Source organism: Dermacentor albipictus, chromosome 8 (assembly GCF_038994185.2).
Source record: "Dermacentor albipictus isolate Rhodes 1998 colony chromosome 8, USDA_Dalb.pri_finalv2, whole genome shotgun sequence".
NCBI lineage: Eukaryota > Metazoa > Arthropoda > Arachnida > Ixodida > Ixodidae > Dermacentor > Dermacentor albipictus.
This window is the reverse complement of record NC_091828.1, coordinates 64,097,419-64,118,551: the sequence shown is the minus strand read 5'-3', so window position 1 is coordinate 64,118,551 and position 21,133 is coordinate 64,097,419. Positions and strand designations below refer to the sequence as shown.

The 21,133-nt window shown below is 44.0% G+C and overlaps 1 protein-coding gene across 16 annotated transcripts in view; it reads left to right on the top strand.

Annotated features, from left to right (window-relative positions):
* LOC135914302 (uncharacterized) overlaps positions 1–19,392 on the top strand; it is an 89,913-nt gene extending 70,521 nt beyond the window's left edge. For 7 of the 16 annotated variants that reach the window (XM_070523527.1, XM_070523524.1, XM_070523530.1 and 4 more), the window contains 3 exons: positions 9,097–9,288; positions 16,440–16,577; positions 19,119–19,392. In XM_070523527.1, coding sequence (XP_070379628.1) covers positions 9,097–9,288; positions 16,440–16,577; positions 19,119–19,328 — 540 coding nt within the window. In that variant the 3' untranslated portion in view covers positions 19,329–19,392. Of the gene's footprint in view, positions 1–9,096; positions 9,313–16,439; positions 16,578–19,118 lie in introns of those variants that run through there. The other 9 variants (XR_011507958.1, XR_011507957.1, XM_070523536.1 and 6 more) reach the window with 7 other exon arrangements.
* The last annotated feature ends 1,741 nt before the right edge of the window (positions 19,393–21,133 follow it).

Sequence of the window (21,133 nt, the reverse complement as noted above, 5' to 3'; positions counted from 1 at the left end):
ACCCCACACATTAGAAGTAATTTTTGAAAGGTGTACAATTAGTGCCCGTGCCAAACAGTGTGTTTTAGGAGGTGCTGTTGAAATGAAATTTATTTGATGAGCAACACTGCAATAACCAGCAAACGCCTTAGCAAGAGCAAGGACACAATTAAACACTATGGAAGAAATTGTGTGCTTCCTTAATGATAGATCTGCCAGGTAACTAAGTGGTTTATGCTGTATTGACTTGAAGCGAAAAATAATTTAACTGGACAGACTTGCAACTACTACAATGCGTACTTACACGAATAAGGATACCTTGCAAAGAAAAAGATATAATTCGAGCCTACTAGAAAATACCTCACTACTGTAATAACTGCAGCACAGTGAACACGGACCTTCGTGTAAAATTTCAAGGAATTCACACTCACCAAATATGTATTTGCCAGTAGCAGTTGTGTCATAATTGTGTCATTCTTATTAAACGACGGTAAGCATGCTGTACGCTTAGACCTGTGACATATTCGGCCCCATGAAATTTGTATTCGTACTTGAGCATTTAGTACAAACAGAAAAAATTCTCCAATACAAGCTGTAGCATAGAAAAAAGCTCCTAAGCAAACAAACCTTCAAGAAGTGATATTATATATATAGGGCACAAAGCAAAAATAAAAGTAACTCGCACTCAAGCATTTGATGCAGGAAAATATATTAAGCATCATGACAAGTTAGATATACTTCTGTGAAGAACACGCTATTTTGGGCATAACGTCTAAGAACAAAGATAAGGAGGAAGTTGAATAAAGTTGCATGTATATTTAGCCCACTTAGTAAGTTGTGTTAGGGATATGCCAATAAGCTTATCCGTGAGTTATTGCTATATCCTCCTTTTTGGAACCTGTACTATTCACAATGAGCCGACCATCCAGGTTATGCACCATGCTGCTGAATTTCTGGGGGCTCTTCCGTTATGTGGACACCGTTGTGCGTGACGGCGTCGCCACTACAAAAGAAGCTGTGTTTTAAAACTTAAGGCAGTGGCATGAGGCTGTCATATAATGTGACATGAAGCTGTCACATTATAAACACATGCAAGGAGCACTTAACATAGTTATGAAGACATTGTTTACATTAGTTCAAGGTCGTAAATGAGCACAAGGTTGAAGTCGCTGATGAAGGTAATGACAATAGGAAGCCTTCATCGCATAGAATTTTCACATAACACAGCAAATGTAGATCACAAAGAAATGTTTGCTTACGTAATAATTCTTTTTTTCATGAGAGCTTAACTTTCCGCTGTCAATATTAGTTACGTGAAACTTATGTGAACACATCTTGTCTTAAAAAGTGAGCTGTACTAGTAGCAATCTATGAATGCTCACATTTTTTCAGCGATATCTGCCCGTATACAGAAAATTTGTAAGCAGAGATCATTTATAACGTCTAGGCATTCATAAGCGAAGAAACATCATTGCACAAATAATCAGAGAAAAAGCAAATGCGTCTCTGTTATGCAACCTCACCGGAAAAGCGGGAGTGTCCGCTCACAGGCGCACATTACGAACACGATTACTTCTGAACGTAATCTTTACCACCGGAAGAAAACGCTATAAATATTTTCAATTTCGCACTAAGTCAGTAAATTTGTGTAACTAAATTCTGACAATCAGCGCTATGCAAGCGCACATTTCAGTATTTACGTCGAAGTTTTATTCACTACGTTCGCAAAGCACTCATGCACACACGGAAAGTACGCACAACACGCATATGTTTACAATTACTTACCTTTTTCAATGTTACGACGTGCTCGAAAAGCGCCCTCGAAGCTGCCGTTGCGGCGATGTTATTTCATGCACATATGCCGTTGCGTAATGGAGGAGCTGAGGCACGCTGATAACACGCATTTCTTTGAGACGTCCACCCAACTTTCCACTACAACCGGACACAAAGGTCCACGGCACGAACATTGTTGGTCCACATTTGATTGGGGCGCCACGCATACAGCGAGTTTACAGAGAGAAACAAGCTATCTTCTGCCACTTTTGTGTGCGAGAACTGAGTCACATTTCGACCCGCCATGGTTGCTCAGTGGCTATGGTGTTGGGCTGCTGAGGACGAGGTCGCGGGATCGAATCCCGCCCACGGCGGCCGCATTTCCATGGGGGAGAAATGCGAAAACACCCGTGTACTTAGATTTACGTGCACGTTAAAGAACGCCAGGTGGTAGAAATTTCCGAAGTCCTCCACTACGCCGTGCCTCATAATCAGAAAGTGGTTTTGGCACGTAAAAGCCCACAATTTATTATTAAGTCACATTTCATTATAACAAACACAAAACCACGCGATTACACAAACGCGTCGTAGCAGCGCGCACAACCAGCAGGCACTTAACAAAAATAGAGAACAGGATCGACGAATGAATCCTGGGAGCGTGTCCATTCAAATTGGGTAGTGGGTGACGACGCCAACAGGTCGCATGGGGCATGCGTAGACGTGTGCGGTTGTTGTGGCCTCCGTGACGCCTAAAATATTAAACAGTGCACTTTCCTTTTTGTCATGTTGCTCATAACTACACATGTTGTTGTCGTACAAAATGGGCTATCAAACGTTCTGTATTGCCCTTTATAGCTTAGAGCAGAAAGAAATTCTATGAGGTATATCTGATTTTGAACAACTCCTCCCAAATGCAGCCAGCAAAAGCATGGCCTTCGAGATCCGGTTATGTTATTCCAGGAAGCCGTTGTCGAGACATGTGCCCGTGATTTCAATGGTTTGACTTCGATTTAGAGGGAATGTTTGTTTTTAAGCCCCTTCGGGAAGTTTTGCGCTCCTACCTGTGATACCGGCGCCACCACTTTGTTTTAAAGGACTTGCTACAGCTGGCGCGTGCAGTGCGCGATATTTCCGTGCACTTTTTAAGCGCTTAAGTCGGAAAGCATCAAATCTACGAGGTTTTATTGCTCGTGTGGCGCAGGTTATACCCTTGCCGTCCGCAATCGCTTTCGTGTCGGAGTGTTGAATGCGCGCGGATGGCGCTCCGGTTGTGTGTACCTAATGTGTTTATCATGGGGCCCACGAATCTCTGCAGTGTGAATGTGTCCCATGTGTTGTGCACCACAAGAATGCGGTGGTGTTCGATGTGTTTCCAGCCAACTACTGCAATGCATTCCCGTGAGAAGACGCAGCCGGTTACACGCAGTTTTGTTTGTTTCTTGATTATATTTGAGAGTTACCTGCATCTGCACTAGAATTAACACAATCCGTTTCCATGACGTTGCATTGTGAATGTTTAATATTGTGTCTTGTTTGCCTTCCCCAATGAGTGTCCTATTAAAGATCGTCTTGCTTAAAAGTACAAATGTCTGTAATATGGCCGAATTATTCCGGCTCTTTATTCCTTCCGAATAGCAGTGACTAGTAATTTTACAAGATCTTAGGAATACAACTCTGAACATTGAGCTACAAAGCAAAATATGTTAATTTTTTCCAGTATGTGAATCTTCGCAGTATGTTAAATGTTATGTTATGTTCGCAGTATGTTAAATGGAAAATGTAGTTGTTTACTCATCTGAAGTAGTCTATGCCACTTCTTCATATCATTTGTTCCAAATACAATATTTTCTAGGGTGCACAGATGACTTTTTATTTAAAAGACAACTTGAAATACTACTGAACATAAGGCGTTGCAATGTTTCGACATGAAACTAGGAGTATTATATATTGTGCCATGCCTAGCTCCTGCATACAGGTATCTACATGAATACAGAAGATCTCATTCTTCCATTGCACGTAGTTCGTGAGTCATCAAGCAAAAAACGATTTAAGCCTGTGATTCCACAGAATCTTGTTAGTTCGACAGTTGGCTCTGCGACTAAATTATCGTGTATGCGGGATGCATATATGCATTTATCTGGACAATGTCACAGAACGCGCCATGAGCAGCAATCTTCTCGCTAGAAAGTAACCTTCTATGTCATACTTCTGCTAAAGTGACAGATTTACTGAGCGAACGTGTGTGGTTTCTTGAGTTACACATCTGCCAAGCCATCTCTAAACACAATGTTTGTGTTACGTAAATATTAGTCCTTTCTCTCGTTCACATTTCATAATCGTTATCAGGTTGCCACATAATGTTTAATTTCATATACCGTAAGTAAAAGCAAGCATTATCAAGCACGAATGCTAGGTATGAGTACTGGCTTTCAGCACCTCACTGGAAAGTGACTTTAGGAAAACTAGAAACAGAAGCTTTCATTCACGATAACCGCTTTTTTGTGCTTTCCTAGAAGTATAGGATTGGCACACATTCATTAGTCATTACACTCAAATACTTTCCAGCTACTTCTTTTCCATAGCTTCAGATCAGCCAACTATGAGCAGCCATGATACCTCTATTCAAAGTAGTAATGAACAGTTTAGATAGGCTCTTTCTGGAACTAGCGACAAAGTTAGAGGGCCTTTCTAGACATGAAGCGGGTCAAAGCGGTCGGTGATGATGAACTACCTTTCCGTTTAATCAAAGATGGAGGAGACATATTGCTTCAAAAACAAGCGGCCCTTTACACCTAACGGTCTATTGACTTCATGGGTCCCACATAACTGCAATATGCAAACGTTGTACTAATCCACACAAAGGAAGACGTTAAAGAATGGAAAAATTATGTGCCCATTAGCTAATTTTCACTATTATAGAAAATATTCACAAAGATAAGCTCCAATGGAATCAGAGGGACTATTAGAAAATCCCAGAATTTTGCCAGGGCGTATACAATCGCTGGCATGCTACTCTGCATAGGGATGGGGAATGGGATTAAAAGATTCTAGAGGAGAGTGGAAGAAAAAGAGAGTAAAAATAAATATGATATGTGCAAGTGGACCTGAGACTCATAATTACAGATTAAATGGTGGGCAAATTTAGGCTTTTGTGTATGAAATGTGCAATCTTTAAAGCTTTCCTACTAGAAAAACTTCTGACAGGTATTTGAACAATAAATTCATAAACCGCCGCTGTTTTGAAGGGCCGGGCATTGGACCTAAGATGCTCGGTAATGTCAACGGTTCGTGGCAAATCATGCTCATTTGTTGCTAAAAAAAAAAACCTTCTCTCGTCGCGCTACGCGGGGTATTCTAGTAATATGTGCTCCATTGTCTCTAAGTTGCCGCAGTTATCACAGTAGGAGGTAATGGTAAGCCCTCTGCGGTACAGATAATTCTTCGTGTATGCCATGTTCAGTGGAAGACGATGGTACAATGTCTCTAAGTGTCGAGGAAGTAGTGGCGGAATTTTCGGTCTCTTTTCGTGGTCTGTGTAACGCAGGAAGTTGTCTTCGTGAAGCGGCAGATTCTCGATACGTTCTTTTTCTTGATAGGCATATTTCCTTGCCATGTTTGAAGCGTCGGCTTTTGTAAAATATTTCCTTTTGAAATTGCGGTACTGCAGCACATTTTGGGGTAGCTTCATCCTTTTTCTTTTCTCGAAATGCCGGCATGACCAGGTATTCACTGGAACTGGACGCAATGCCCAGAAATCTTAGCCCCTTGGTGCAGATAAGAAATGTAAAATGCTGCAGATTGATTCTTGCAACACTTGTGCCTGTTCCACTAGTTTGTAGGGCTGCTTTTGAATGCATGAAAATCACCCGTGTCTTTGGCGGCTACATGCGCAAGGGCATTCATAATGCCATATAGCTCAGGCAAGTAGATGATGCTGGTCGCTAAAGACGAAAGGAGAATCGTTGCCCTGTAGAGGCCACAGAGTCCGCACGATCATCGATGCGGAGTTGGAGAGCCATCGGTGAAAATGTGGGTGTCGGCTGCGTATTCTTAATGCATATATTCCAAAGCTATCTGGTGTGTCGCTGCTTGAGGTATTTTCTTTATCGCACTGATTTCAGGGATATATCGTAGGATTTCCAATGGGTACATCGTCCACGGTGAACTGTTTCATGGCATAATTTGTGACGCCTGAGCAGGAATCGAAATAGATATGCTTCCAACGGCCTTTCCAATGCGGGATGTAGCACGGGTTCTAGAAATATCTTTTAAAAAGTGAGTCTTCGTATGAATGACTTTGCGAAGGTGAATCCGAAGTTTCTCCTGCGAGGATAGCATTTCAAGGGGCAGGCATCCAGCTTCTGCTACAATTCCTGAGCGGGACAACGTCTTCGGAAGGCCAAGAAATACGCGCAGGCAGTTGTTACGTGCTGGCTCAAGTTTTCTCTTGCTTCTGGGAGACATTTTTTGCGGGGCTGCGAGGTAATATCATATGTTCCGTCGACGTATGCCGTATGGAGGAGCACCATTGATCGAGAGTTGCTGCCCCACTGTGATCCAGCTAAAAGTCGGAATACTTGCGACGCCGAGGAAGTCTTCACACTTAGTTTTTTCACTTCAGGCGACCATGTGAGTTTCCTATCGATCGTCACTCCAAGACACCTTTAAGTTTTGATGTATGTAAGGGTAGGACCACACAACACTAGTGGCTATTTTTCCATACACCTCCGCGTGAAATGGAATCAGGACAACATTGGACATTCGTCAAACAAGTGAAACGTCAGGTTTCAGGAAGGGATACGCTACAATGGATCGCATCCATGCCATCAATAAGGTAATCCAGAAATCATCTCAGTACACACAGCCTCTCTATGTGGCGTTCATAGAGTGCGAATAGGAACTTGACTCAGTATAGATGCCAGCAGTCTTAGAGGCATTTCATAATCAAGGAGTTCAGTTTGCAGATGACATTGTCCTGTTCAGAAACACTGGGGACGAGTTAAAACAAATGATTGGGCACCTTAACGCAGAGAGTCTAAGAATGGGGCTGAAGATTAACATGCAGAAGACAATGGTAATGAATAGCCGGGCAAGAGTTCCAAAGCTCAGGATCACCAGTCAGCCTCTGGGGTCCCTGAAGGAGTTCGTTTACCAAGGTCAATTACTTACAGGAGGCCCTGATAATGAGAAGCTAATTAGCAGAAGAATAAAAATTGGTTGGAGCACATTCGCATTGTCAGATCCTGACTGGAAGCTCACCATTATCATTAAAAGGACAGGTGCACGATCAGTGAATTCTACCGGCGCTGACTCTTGGGGAAGAATCTTGGAAACAGAAACAGAAGCTCAAAAACACGTTAAGGACACCGCAAACGGTGGAGGGATGACTAATGTTAGATGCAACGCATAGAGACAGGAAGAGAGCGATGTGTATCAGGGAGAAAACAAGTACAGCTGATATTCTAATTGACATTAAGAGAAAGGAATGTAGCAGGGCAGGTAATGCAATTCGTAGGTTGGATAACCGGTGGACCATTCGGGTTACAGAAGGGGTGCCAAGAGGAAGGAAGCGCAGTCGAGGACGGCAGAATACTATGTGGACTGATGAAATTAAGAAATTCGCAGGAGCTTGCTGGAATTCTTTGGCGTAGGACAGGGGTAATTGAAGATCGCAGGGAGAGGCCTTTTTGCTGCAGTGGATAAAAAGTAGGCTCATGATGACGATATTGCGAAGATACATTACGAAGAATGCGGGAGGAATACTTTTTGCGTTTTCTTTGCGCTGTAACTATCGAATGTAATGTGGTCCTGTACAAGCTGTTGGGAGCGAGAGACCACTTTTTCTTAAGTAATGCCTGGTTGCTTGGTTGATCTCGTTTTGCTCTCGCAACGATGCCCTGATGTTCTCGTCTAGGCGCCTTTATAACTGCTCTGGCTTTTCTATCAAGGTCATTCGAAGGTCGCCGACAACGGGAGCTGAAACCGTTTCATACTTACTACACGGCGTGCTTCCTCCTGAAGTAGACAGAGTCACCGACGAGAGGGGCACTGGAGAGCACTTCGCGTGCTTGCGCGAGCTACTGTCGATCGCACCTCCACGCACCATTATTGAGAGCCATCGTCGAAATTTGGGAGGTGGTTCATAACGTACTTGTGACAAAAGTAATTTGCAACACTCGTTAAGGCGAACTGCCCTAGCACAAATTGCCTTCATCACTGTGGACGGCCTAGTCCATTGGTTGGTGTACTTAACCCTTTCCCTGGCGTAGATGCAAAAAAAATGCGCTGATGGATTACATTAGCTTCAGGGTAAACTTCTAGTTTATCTTGCCCAGATGTACTTCTTAAATAACTTGTTTTTGCATTCAGCTGCAGCCAAATATGAAACATTTATCAAGCTTAAAGCCGTAAGGCTCTATGTAATTGAATCACGTGGTGCCCACTTGCTATCTCAATGAACGGTTCAGTTGTTCAATCAACTGCTATAGTTATAGCTTTCCCGCAAATTATGTAAACAGCCTAATGGTGTCTGCGACTAAGCTGCAGTCAAGTTGCAATGTATAACGTAGGTGTCCATCAACCTAACGTGTTTCCTTTCCTTGTCTTATTAGGCTAAACAGCTCATTGAAACGGCCAAATAATACGTAGGTATCTTTGGCTCCCTGAAATATAAAGCTTCCCCTATGGGCATAATATTTACTCGTGCTACAGGCATGCTAACTGTATAGCAATTTTATATCATGTCAACGAGCAGCAAAACGTCTACATTGATGTTTCGGTTCTAGTGCAGACACCGTGTTAACAAAAGGAGAAATGGAAGATGGACGCGGCTGGAAAAGTTTATTTACGCTTGGGTATGTGAACAAGTCAATGCGCATAGATGAGTTGAAGATTTTCGTTCCCTAACTCCATTCACATAAGGTACCCGTACGGGCTTCGACACGTCAATTTCGTCATTTTACTACATTACCTGAATAGACGACTTACGTACAACTGATCGTTACATCAGACTTGGTTACTAGGTGGCCTGTCGAGACACACTCCAATAGAAGACTGCCCAGCTTTCTCTTCAAAACTAAGAGAAATGGGTAACTTCATTCTAAAGAGAATATTTCTGCACGCTGCCTTCCCATCGGCAATGTGTAGACGATTCTACCTGATTCAACGCTTTTCCTTTGAGCTCCACGAGACATTTTTGTGATGCTTTTGGTGGTGCTATGTAATTATGCCATTAGGTTACGATGGCGGGTAAGTCGTGATTGCAGTAAGTGTTATTTGTAACAGATAATTACTGCAATATTACGTTGAAAATAGGTGAACATTTAATATTATTTTTTTCTGCAGAATGACGCGGTGGATTTGGTGAAATGCATGCGGAAAAAAGAAATCTTCAATAGTCAACTCTTCGCTATTTCGCTCACCTTGAAAGGTCGCTGGTACACACCCAAACTGGATGATGAAGACTATGCTGGTTGGGGCGAGTACTCTGTGTTCAAACCGTGCAAGCGCTTCGAAGGATACGGGATTCCCCAACTGGTGAGCGCCATAATATAAAGCTAGGTGATGTACCTTACACTACATTTAGAAGACTTGTTAACGCAATTTAGGTGTTGACTGACCAATAAACATAGAAAATAGTCACTGTTGAGCTGCCGTGCAAATTTCACGTAGAGTTTGTATATAGCAGTGAGAAAAGACATCAAACCTATGAAATCGGGAATAGAAGAGGCTCTCGGAGAGGCTTTTACAAAGATTATAATTCTAGTCCATGTTCCCAAGACCAAATGTTGACAACTACAGGGGCCGGTAATTGAATTGAATACTTGGGTAGTACGGGTTAAAACCACGATTTGGTCCTAAGGCACGCCTTAGTGGGGTCTGCGGTCTAATTTTTACCACCAGGCAACCTTTAACGTGCTTCCAATGCACGAAGACACGGGCGTACTTGCATTTTGCCCCCACCCCGCCCCTCCCCTGAAATGTGGCTGCCAAGGGCGGCCTTTGATACCGCAACATCGTGCTACTTCAGCAGAAAGGGGGCTCGGAAGACAGAGGAAAAGAGGCGTTCGTTTATAGCCCCACAAAACATTACAATCAAGTTTTTCGAGTGTCTGCATTGTTATGACAAATTAGATAGTATAATGTCATTTGGCCTATCTACGGTTAAGGGAACGAAAAATAAAAGAAAAATTTACGTGCAATCGCAAGAGCAAACTCTTTACATATAGGATGAATTTGTACTCTTTGGGAGATATTTACGAACGCGAATATCCGGATTGTGGATTCGTTCGAGAGAAATGCGTCAAAGAGAAGATAACTCTAACACAGAAAGCATAAAAAAGGCTTTTCTGCGTTTTCTATGAAGATGGTGTGTAAAAAATATAGGCAAAGGTGTAGAGGTCAAGATTTTTAGGCGAAAGCCTTTCCACGCTCATGGTGAAGTTTGTGTCAGCAGAACTGACCGCTGGAGTGTACGCCGAATCGTCATCACGCCCTATAAAGACAAAGTAAAGAATGAAAAATGATTATTAGTGACAGTTAGTGAATGATAACGCTATAATAGACATCGCTAGAGGTTAATGACTTGTAATGACTAGTAATGACTGTGAAATGACCAATAAGTCTAACGTAAACATTTAACTTACAAGTAAAAACAAATGACTGAACATTCTTAGTAATAATCAGTACTAACTAATAATCACTTGCAATGAATACAACTGACTACGAAATGACCGATATGTCGAACGACGGCTTGTAATGACCACAATTGATCACAAATGACTAAAAATGCTTACTATTGAGCAGTAACGACTAATAATCACTGAAATGACTCGGAATGACCAGTAATGACTATGAAATGACCAATATGAAGAAAAACAGAAGAGGCAATTAGAAGGAGGCGAATGATAAGAAGAGTAAGTGTACACTTTCGCCATTCACCCTTAAGAGAAATCTTGAAAGAGGGTGTAATTTTTTTTAAATGTCAGCGCACATGTCCCGGCGTTGTAAAACATGTGTAGGTGAGAATGATACTCAGAGAGAGCGTTCTTGCCAACAACCCTCCCTAATATTGCTGCATTGGGTGGACATCATAGTAGTAGTAGAAACAATATTTTACTTTGGGGTAATAGGGCACGAATGGATGCATCCCATCGCCCAGGCCTCCACTTGCCTGTGCGGCTCGCTGGGCTTGGTCCGGAAGAGCAACTTGGAAGTGTATTCCGCCGGATCTATTTTATTGAAGAATAATAGATTCGGGTGCGCGTTTGCAGTATGCGCGAGTCCCTAGCCAGCCTTAGTTCAAGTATGGGGTGTAGCAGGCCTGAATTTCTGCCTTTCTTTGTGCCTCCAGCATGTCGCGCGTGCTGATCTGAGGTTCTTAGCAAGTATCGATCTGCGCTCAGATATTAATTCCGCAAGCTATAACGTCTGCCCTCTCGTTACTCTCTAGCCCCGGGTGTGCAGGACACCAGGTGATCTCTTGATATTATTGGATGTGTGTTCCAAGAATCTTCGCTGTAATTTTCGATACAGTTCCCGCGATGTATTGACGGCATGCTGACTGCGAGTCGGATATGACTAGTGCACCCTGCGTTTTGTCTTCGGCATCTCGGATGGACAAGGCTATGGGTGGCGATTCTGCCGTGCTAACCGATTCAGTTTGTAAGGTAGTTGTGATCGGGTTGTTATGATTTGTAGCTGTTATAGTGTATTTGTTTGGTGCTATTCTACACACGTCTATATAGTACGTGTCCCAGTTGCGTCCGAAATTATTTTGTGACGCTCTAGTCCTGGCCGCACGTATGTCCGTATGATATTTTGCACCTACATTTTTGGGAATGAGAGATGCTATAATGTGTTTGTTCTCTGACCTCCTTGGTTAGAAGAAGTGTCTGCACTCCGGAATGTTGCGGTCTTAGGGGATAGCCTAGCCTTTATAGTAGGACTTTGCCTTGTTTTATTGAGTTTAGCCTTGCTCGCTGCGTGAGTATCACTGACGTTCCGTGTTGTTCAAGCGTGTAGTGTATTCCCTGGTCTTGGAGTTTTTCAGTGCTTGTATTGCGTGGTAGTTCCAATGCTACTTTGTATGCTGTGCGTATTAAGGCATTTAACTGCATTATTTCTTTTTTTCAGAATTTGCGGAACGGGAGACCATAGGTTACTCGACTGATGACAAATGCCTGTACTAGCCTTGTGGTTTCTTCTTCCGTGAAAGCTTTCTTAATTCTGGTCATCCGGTGGCTTATGCATGCTACGCTTATATTTGTTTCTCTTGGGTCAGCGAAGGTGTGATCTGTGTTGCCGTTCTCATGCATCCATTGACCTAGTATGCTTGGTCTTTGCACCTCCTTTATGGACCAGCCGTTTAGGTGTACTCTCTATGTGTTCGTTTCTGTTTTCTGGAGTATGGTGCTCGGACTCTTACGAATTCGAACATTTCTTGTGAGCATTTCATGTCTGCTTCTTTAGTGAAACTCTCTACTTTTGACATGGCTATTCGTAGGGAGTTCTGCTTGTTTCAATATGAGCCTTTATGTGCCCAGATCATTATATCATCGGCGTAAATTGCTTGTCCCAGGACCTTTGCTTCCCCAAGTTAAATACCTACCTTCAACCCTGTGTTGAAGAGTACTGGGGAGAGTATCGAACCCTGTAGGAGCCTCTTTCTGGCATTCTAAAGTGCTCTGGCCTTGTTAAACCCAGACCTTTTTTGCCATTCTATTGCTTAGTAAAGAGTGTATGTACTGGTATACTTTCTCTCTCCATCCAATTTTCTCGATTTTTTCGAGGATTAGGCTACGTTAATCGTGTCAAACTCTTTCTTTATTTCTAGCGTTAGGACGGTCTCGTCTCGTCCATTTGGTGAGATTAGTGCTTCCGCCTCTAATAGGAGAAACACGTCTTGTGCTGAAATATGCGGTCGAAACCCGAACATGCAATCCGGGAATAGCCTGTGACTTCCTATGTTATCCCATAATCTTGTTTGTGCTACTTTCTCAAACAGCTCTCCTGTGCACGAAGTAAGTGAGATGGGGTGCAAATTCTGTAGGTTTCTGGGTTTTCCTGGTTTGATGGATTAATGTGATGTTTACGTCTTTCCACTCTTTTCGGACTTCACCTCCCTCAATTCAGGCGTGTCTGCTGAAAAATTTCGTGATCTGGTTGATGGTATTGTGATTCAGATTACGGATCACTGCATTTGTGATTCAATCGGGTCTTGGGGCCCTGTTTTGCTTAAACGACTGGGCGGCTGCGTACACCTCTGCTACCATTATAGACTCGGCTAATACCTGATTTGGCGGCCCTTCCTAGTTGGTGTTGAGGTACCATTGGTTCGCCGCTGCAGCGAGGTAGATTTGTTTGTAGTTTTTCTGTTAGCTGAGTGTTTGTTCCCGTAAATTCGCTCTCTAACAGTTTAAGCGTTGTGTTTGTGGCTGTTTTCGTAGTGGCGGGATCCATCATGCTACAAAGGCCAAGGATTGCCCACGTCTTCTTCGTATGTAGTGTCCCCTGCATCGAGTCACAGAACTGTTTCCAGTTGTTATTGCATAAGCTCTGAGCATACTGAATCACTTTCTGCGCTATCCCTGCGATGAGTATTGTGGCCTTCTGTTGTGGGTTTGTCTTTTCCATCTCTTAGTTAGACTGCATCGAGCTTCCCATAAACACAAGAGGCGCCTGTCTAGAGCCTGTGCTTCGGTTGTGATTCTTACCTTTCATGTTGTTTATTGCCATGTATGTCCTAATGTATAGGACCCAGGATGTCGCATTTTCCTCTCCATGTAGTTGGTCCTGTTGTACCCTAAAGGCCGTCCAATCCGTTATCATTGCGATGCCTGTAGTCCTCCCTAATTTCAGGGAGTTTATCGCTAATGGTATTATGTTATCATCGCAGCGTGAACTTTGTTCTGTGTTTGTCCGCATGAGTCGGTTCGGGTCGTTGGTGAACGTTAGGTCAGGTGTCGTATCTCGTGCTACGCTATTGTCCGTGAGAGGGGGCATTCCTGGGCTTAATATTAACTGGTGAACCCTTCGTACTGATGACTCCAATGGTGCCTTTACTCGGGTAACTCTTGTGCGAGTGGGGTGCATTGAATTCCCCAAGTATTATGATTTTGTCACCCCTCAGAGCTTCCTCCCACGTAAAATCCACGAGGCGACTGAAGTGTACTTGCTTCTGCCTGGGCAGACTGTAAGCGTTCCTTTATTTATTTGTTCCTTTGTTTCTTTTGTATGGCCGTATCGTGATTATCTGGCGTTGTATCTCGCAGACCGCGATGTGTATATGAGATAGCACAGCGCCATGTTTTGGCAAAGCTAGCGATTTGCGGGAAAACGGGGTTCCAAGCAGTGTGGTAACCCCGGAGCTTCGGTATCGTACGGCCAATTTTTTGGGATGCATACCTCGTGACCTCGTGCTTAGCAGCCAAACACCATCGCCACTTAGCAACCACGACGGGTAATGCCGCAGCCCTCGTCATAGGCTTCAGTGAAGCGCGTGGTCGGGCGGGTCGGCCGTTGGGAGTCGGTGTCGGCTTGCTCGTTGACCATGGTGGCCGGTTTTGGACGTCGTAGGGTATAGGAACTATTCATTTGGTCTTCTGCAGTCGGTTCACGGCTCCTTTAGGTACGCGCAGGGCTGTTGTACCCTCCGGACGATGGTGTACGGGCCGCCATCTGCGCCAGCGTCGCTGATGCATCGTGCACGTAAGCCGGCGTCGACGGTTTAGTTGTCGCCACCGTTCTTTACTCCTCGGTAGGCTTATCTCGGCTGCCACGTGATGGATGTCTTCTTTCGGTCGTGAACCGGCTGAAGTTGGTCCTAGGTCCACAAACTTGGTATCGCCAGATGTATTGAATTTGTGGATGGAATTATGTGCTCTTTGGGTGGTTAGCAGGAACAGGACTATCAGGAAAACATAGAAACTGCGGAGCCCGACGTTAGCGCACCTGCCGGCAAGTGAGCCGCGTCGCCGTTCCCCTAGCCATTAAAATATGCTTGGCCATCTATACTACAGCTGCTGAAGGAGCATGTCTATTTAATGATGCCGCTAAATAAGGTTCTCGAGGGCATCTTCAAATATTGCAACAAATTAGACCGCACATAGCAGCGAAACGCTTACTGCGTGTTTTCGTTCACCAACTATCGGTTTGCTGCTTCTCATAGTGAGGGAAATTGCAACCATTCCTTCATTCATGCGCTCAAGAGCTTGGTGATGTGATAACGGTTCCAATGTGACTCTACAAAGTAAAAAGTTTGCTATGTTAGATATTTGAAGGGCAATATGTTTCATGTTCTTTGTCTTCCGTAGAGGATCGTTTTCCTTTCGGGCCTGCAGATTTTTATAAAACAAGCTATAAACTCTGTGAACACGCCATTTAGCAAATGTAAGTTGGACGAAACGGACATACTTTGCTGCTAGTAACGTGAGCTTCGCATGAATAAACATCAAAAATTCAGTCGTTATATTTTTTCTTTGTGGGCACATGCGTACACGGCAAATTTAGAGGTCGTCCCATCTCATGGTACCCATACTTCCTAAATTTTTAAAATCGCACCAAGTTAGAAAAAAGTGTCATAAAATTTCAAAGATCACACAAGGCAGTATTGACACGTGTACTTACCCTTTTCTCGGGCACTTAATTTTGACCACTAACACCTTAAAGTTACCGCTGAGCGCAAGACGCGCCTGCATGTTTCAAACTTACCCGAATGTTTACGACGATTCTATTTGTTGCTTCTTGTCACCGAATCTTGTGTAATCTCCTTGTATGGGCGACGTGAATTGTGCTCGTAGATCAGATTCTCGACCATCTCCAGTTGTGGTCGGAGCTATCATTCCGTTTAGAGTGTCGCTTGCTTTTCTGGGCACAGATTCGCCCAATGAAGGGGTAGTTTCATCCCTCAATGTTTTTCATTGTGTTCTTGACCGTAACTACCACGTGACTATATCATAACCGAGAACGTCCCTCTGCTACATCAAAGGGATCCGCTTTATCACGGTGTACAAGACGACACCTGAATGATTTCATGTCGCGGCAAATAGTGACACTTCACAAGCTACATGTGCTTGCGAAGAAAAGCTCACCGTGTCACTTTTTGCTGTGGCTGGCCGAAAGGTCCACTTTTGAACGACGCCGGGCGTTTCGTCACGGGACGTTTCCTTCTTACCTAATGGTGGGCACGCCTTTTCTGTGCTACCGTGTCGGTAGGTTACAATACTGCCTGGATTTACCGTTGAAATTAAATGAGGAGCACCTCTAGTTTATCCGGCTTTCAGGACTTAAAGAAACTGCGATAAGATGGGAGTGCCTCCAAATTCACTACCTAAGCAACGGCTCCAAAACCAGTAGTAAAGAGACTTTAATAAATTATCTTCATTAGTCTTCTGAACCTCACGCAACTTGTCCGCAAGGTGTGTCCGACTCGCCTAGGAATTCCCCTGGAAAAGCTGTATGATCTAAAATAATCATGCATTGGAGAGCGAGAATTACTCAATGTCGTTGCACAATCCGTGCTTTGCAGAGTGAATGACACTTCTGTAGTAGCTTTTGTGATCCTGCGAAAGACCGATGTTTATCTGCGCGATACAAAATACAATATTTTTTGTACTGGTAATGTTTTGCGGTGCAATAATTGCAGTTTCTATTTTACCAATGAGGTTATGTTTTGTATTTTCTTCCAGGTTTGCAACGAATCAGATTCGGCATACTTGAAACACATGGAGACACAGATGGCTGACTTACATGCGGCTACATACGATAAGTCTCGAGGGAGAAAGAAAACGTTCGTTTTTGATACTTGGGTGACCCTAAATTATAGGGTGAGCAAATAAAGAAAGTCGATATATCTCACGCCAATAGGCATTCAGTCTCTTCGAAAACGAGGTAGAAAGGCAGCCCCTAAAGGTGTACACAAAAGGAAATTTAGGCCGAAATGCAATATTTGATGGTGCTTCTACATTATTGAAAAGAATCATTATTGCAAGAGCGGGTGATGAACCAGCATTAGTTAATATAGAGACCATGGCGTTGACCGCAACTTGAAATTTCCGTGCCAGGAGGCAGGAAGTCATGAATGATGGGTTTGTTGCCCTCCCTTTTACATGGAAGGGAAGAATTGCTATCATCTCATAGATGTCATCGGTCTCACGGTATGTGATCAGTAGGTGTTTCGTTATTCTTGAGACCCAGAAATATCCTCCAGTCTTGCATAAATATACACTAACTGAGACTATCGCATGATTGTTCACAGGCACTGTTCTCGTCTTGTTTATCTACGAATACCATCAATTCTAACATTTCATGCCTCAATGTGTACATGCGCTTAATTTACTGCATGCTAATCGTGATACATAAAATGTAGTGTAGATTCTATACTAATGAAGGAATAAACAGAACAGTGAATCTCAAAATTTGCTCTTTAACCGGAGCTGATCTAACTTAAAAAATTACGTTGACATCCATGCTATGACAACGCCTACTGTCACTTTAACATCGGCGAAGAAAGCGAAAAGTATTATATAAATCATGGGAAGCCGCTACCCTAAACTGTCACCATTTGTCAAGCGTCACATATTTCACTGCACCTTGCTAAACCGTTGAAGACCTCGAAGTTGTCCGCCGGTAACGTAAACTGACAGAAGTTACAAGTCCCTCCCAGAGCAAGAGATGGAGGAAATAACCAGGAGCAGTATAAGCTACCCGTTTCTGATTCCCAAACTTTCCTTTCCCAACATCAGTGCCCCCTATCTCGATCATCGTCCATTTAGGTCCGATGCTCGTGAGAGTAAGCAGCTCTTACAGGAACTTCGCAGGATCCTAGTAGATGCACGCGTGGCGTAATGAATGAGCGCATACACACGCGCACACTCCATGAAAAGGACAAAGCCTGAAGAATGAACGAAGCGGAATGCACCAGTGACGTTTCTGCTTCGTTAGCGAGGAACGATTTATTCCCCCCCTCCAGATTATAGCGCGAATATATGCAGAAAACTCATGTGTATTAGCATGAAATACTTTTTAGCTGCTGCTGTCGACGACCTTCAAGTGACCTTGAGCCAAACGCTGCAGCCGTTATTGTAGGAGTCAAACGGGAGCATCCCGACAAGCTCCGAGAACAAAACGAGGTCCTCCCACCGTTTGTACACGACCACATTACGTACGCTTGTTAGTTGGATTCTTTCTTATGTTTGTTCACAATATCACTCAAGCTGTAACTTAATATCACTCAAGCTGTAACTTAGAGTAAGCTGAAGTTTTGTCATTTCCGATAGCTACGTTCAAAAAGCAGATATAGGACACCATACACTTCAAATCTTGGATCCGGAATTGGCTGCGGATCTACTGCCTTCACCGCTGTGGTGCGTGGCGCCGGAAGCGTCAAGAAGCGCTGCATGGTTTTCATAAGAGAAGCAGAAAGTTAGGAGAAAGGATTACGTCTTGCAGCCAGCCTTGACAAGTGAACACTCCATGAAGCCAGCCCTTTCCTCCGTGGTGGTGTCGGGATCAGGGAGAAAGAATCCAGACTTGCTGAGACATATGTTCACGGCTCTTTCAGGCGCTTTTCTTTTTCTAGCTGGTCTCCGTCTCCCTGGCGTCTTTCACTCCCTGCCGTGTTTCCTCCATTCTGTTTTCTCCTGGCTGGAAAGATTGTATATGGAACAGTACACAGCATGGCGTGGTGCAGTGTAGTGTTGTGCGGTTTGCCGTTAGGAACATGCACTACATCCATTTTAAGCTTATGGCTACCGTCAGCCAATCAGTCTGCCTTCCCGGTTGTCGTTTCATGTTTACATCTGCATCGCCTACGGGGGGGGCGAAGAATTCTTTTTTTCGAATGGGGAACGTCGCAGTTGACTGATGATTCATTCAGTGCAAGCTTCACTTTGCGCGGGCTTGCGTAGAATTACTTTGCCATGTGCTGTTTTTTTACTTGTAAAAACCTGTATTTCTTGAGGCATGTGTTAGAAGGTCATTATCAAGGAAGGTTTGGAGCTTTCTTATGATAGTGCAGCTGGTCATTTGCACACATTGGAGAAATATTCCACCATTGCGTCGCTGAATAAAGATTTGAGTAGCGCTTGCCCGTTGACTTTTATTTGGAATATGTGTGTATGTGTGTACATTTGTGTTTGTGTATGTGTGCGTGAGAGAGAGCGTGTGTACATGTGTAACATGTATGTGGAAGGGGGAAGGTGTGCGTGCGTTCTTTTACCATTTGATGAGGTCCGTTGTAGAGTATCCGTGCCTTATTGCGAATTCATCAGCTTCTCGTAGAATGAGCAGCTTATAAATATGCGTACGTTTTCATTAAAAAACGCGCATAGAGTAACTGTGCTGTATTTTTGCTCTCGTCCATGCAGATCTGTGCCGAGAAGTACCACCACGCCACATATGACCACACCATCGCTGGTTATGACGTCAACTACGATTACGCTCCCAGCAATTGCGAGCCCAGGATGCCTCGTTCATACTCTCGCACCATCATCATCTACCACATCGCCCAACATATCAAGTTTTCTACCGAAGGGCCGTATAAATGCGCCAGTTTTCGTTGGGCTCAACAGAATTAATCTTTATGCTCAAGAATAGTTTCAGTCATTAAAGCTTACATTCTGGGACATGTAATATTCAGGATTTTGATTGTTTTGCAATCTGGTATCTCTTGCTAGCTCATATATATAACAAAATAGAACAACCCATTTCGCACAAATAGAAATTATGATAGCGTAAATAAATTTTTCTTCTTTTTTTGCAGTACATGTTCTTGATTTCATGCCACTGAATCATTCCGCAAAAATCGGCCAGCTGAGTGACGGATAAGTTACGACAATCCTATTAATTTCTTTGGTCGACTAGAAGACATTGCTTCATCCTGGCGCATAAGAAAATATCTTTAAAATTCACACCTCGATGAATTACTTTTTCCAACGCCTGAGTGCAGGATCTTACGTATGAACATGGCCAAGGACAATAATTGGCCATTTGGTACAAAACAACCCGGCTCATTCTTCAGTGCCTATGCAGAAGTCAACGCATCGCTGACACCGATTGTTGACGGGGCCACAAAAGGCGCCTCTGCGAGTTCTTACAGCCTGAACTAACCCTGCAAAAGGCTGAGATGATGACTAACGAAAAACGGCGCCGGCCTTGGCTTCCCAGGTTGTTATACGGTCACCTATTCCATACCATCGGAGGCGGAGTTCGACGAAATGGCGTGAAATCCTTGCCGAGATATTGCGACTGATTGGATGATTGTGATTAACCGCGGTATAGTCATCAGATTCCCTTGTCTAGTCGCCCAGGGAAGAAGACGGGATCAAAAACGGAACCCATCCAAGCAATGAGGATGCCGTGTCCTGATGTGACGTAACGCGGTTAATATGCTCCTGCATGGGATGGACTTGTGTTCCAGAAGCCAGTGTTACTAATGTGAAATAAATCCCTTTTCTTTCGTGCCCACTGCTGTACGTACTCTTTCATGTGCTTGGTGGATTCTTGGCCCAAAATCACCTCGACATAAACCAAACTGGTTGAAAGCCGTATGATCAAGAAGGCAGTCCTTCACCATCTGTGATCGACGGACTTGGCCATCTTCGCAAGTAAGGTGTAAGCGGTAGACGGAAAAGTAACTTCCGTGGATCTGAATTCAGCAGAGGTCCTTTAGGTGGCTCAGGCAGGCACAACCGTCGCAGAAACTGCATGGAGTCTTGCACGACACGAGGAAGCTTTACGGAAGAGCCGCAAAAGGCAGTCCGCGCGATCTGCCATCGGCGGATGTGTGAACGTCCCGCTGAGAGAGACGAACCTTGGGTGCTTGGGGTAAACTGTGGGCGGAAGAGTGACTTCTGTGGATCCGGGATCATCAGCACTCCCTTTCGTGGCTCAGTAACACAGAACCGTCACAGTGGAGTCTTTAACGTCTCGAGCAAACTCGAATGAGGAGCAGGAAAAAGCAGTTACACGGACGGGTTACAGGACGAGCTCACAGATGCCTTGGAAAAGATAGGTCTTGAGAGAGAAGGAACGGAGGAAAAGAAGGAACACAACAAGGAAGAGAAGGCGCGGGAAGTGATGTAACAAAAGCGGGCAGAAATTGAGCGGGCGTAAATAATACTAGAGCAAGGGAGATCAGCACGCAGGGTAGATGCGGCGCCGCCACACAATGAAAGCGTGGAAATTGCGAGTTTGATTTAGCCGTACAAAACGGGCGACGAAATTGGTCTCTACCTGAATAATTTTGAATGGATTTGTAGCACACTTGCCCGGAGAAGTTCCTTGAGTATATGCCAGGAGGAGCGTCGGAAGTTGTAACTTTACTTAGTGCACTCGAGGCAGGCGTGTACAGCTAAGTAAGCCCAAGTTTGTTTGCAAAATA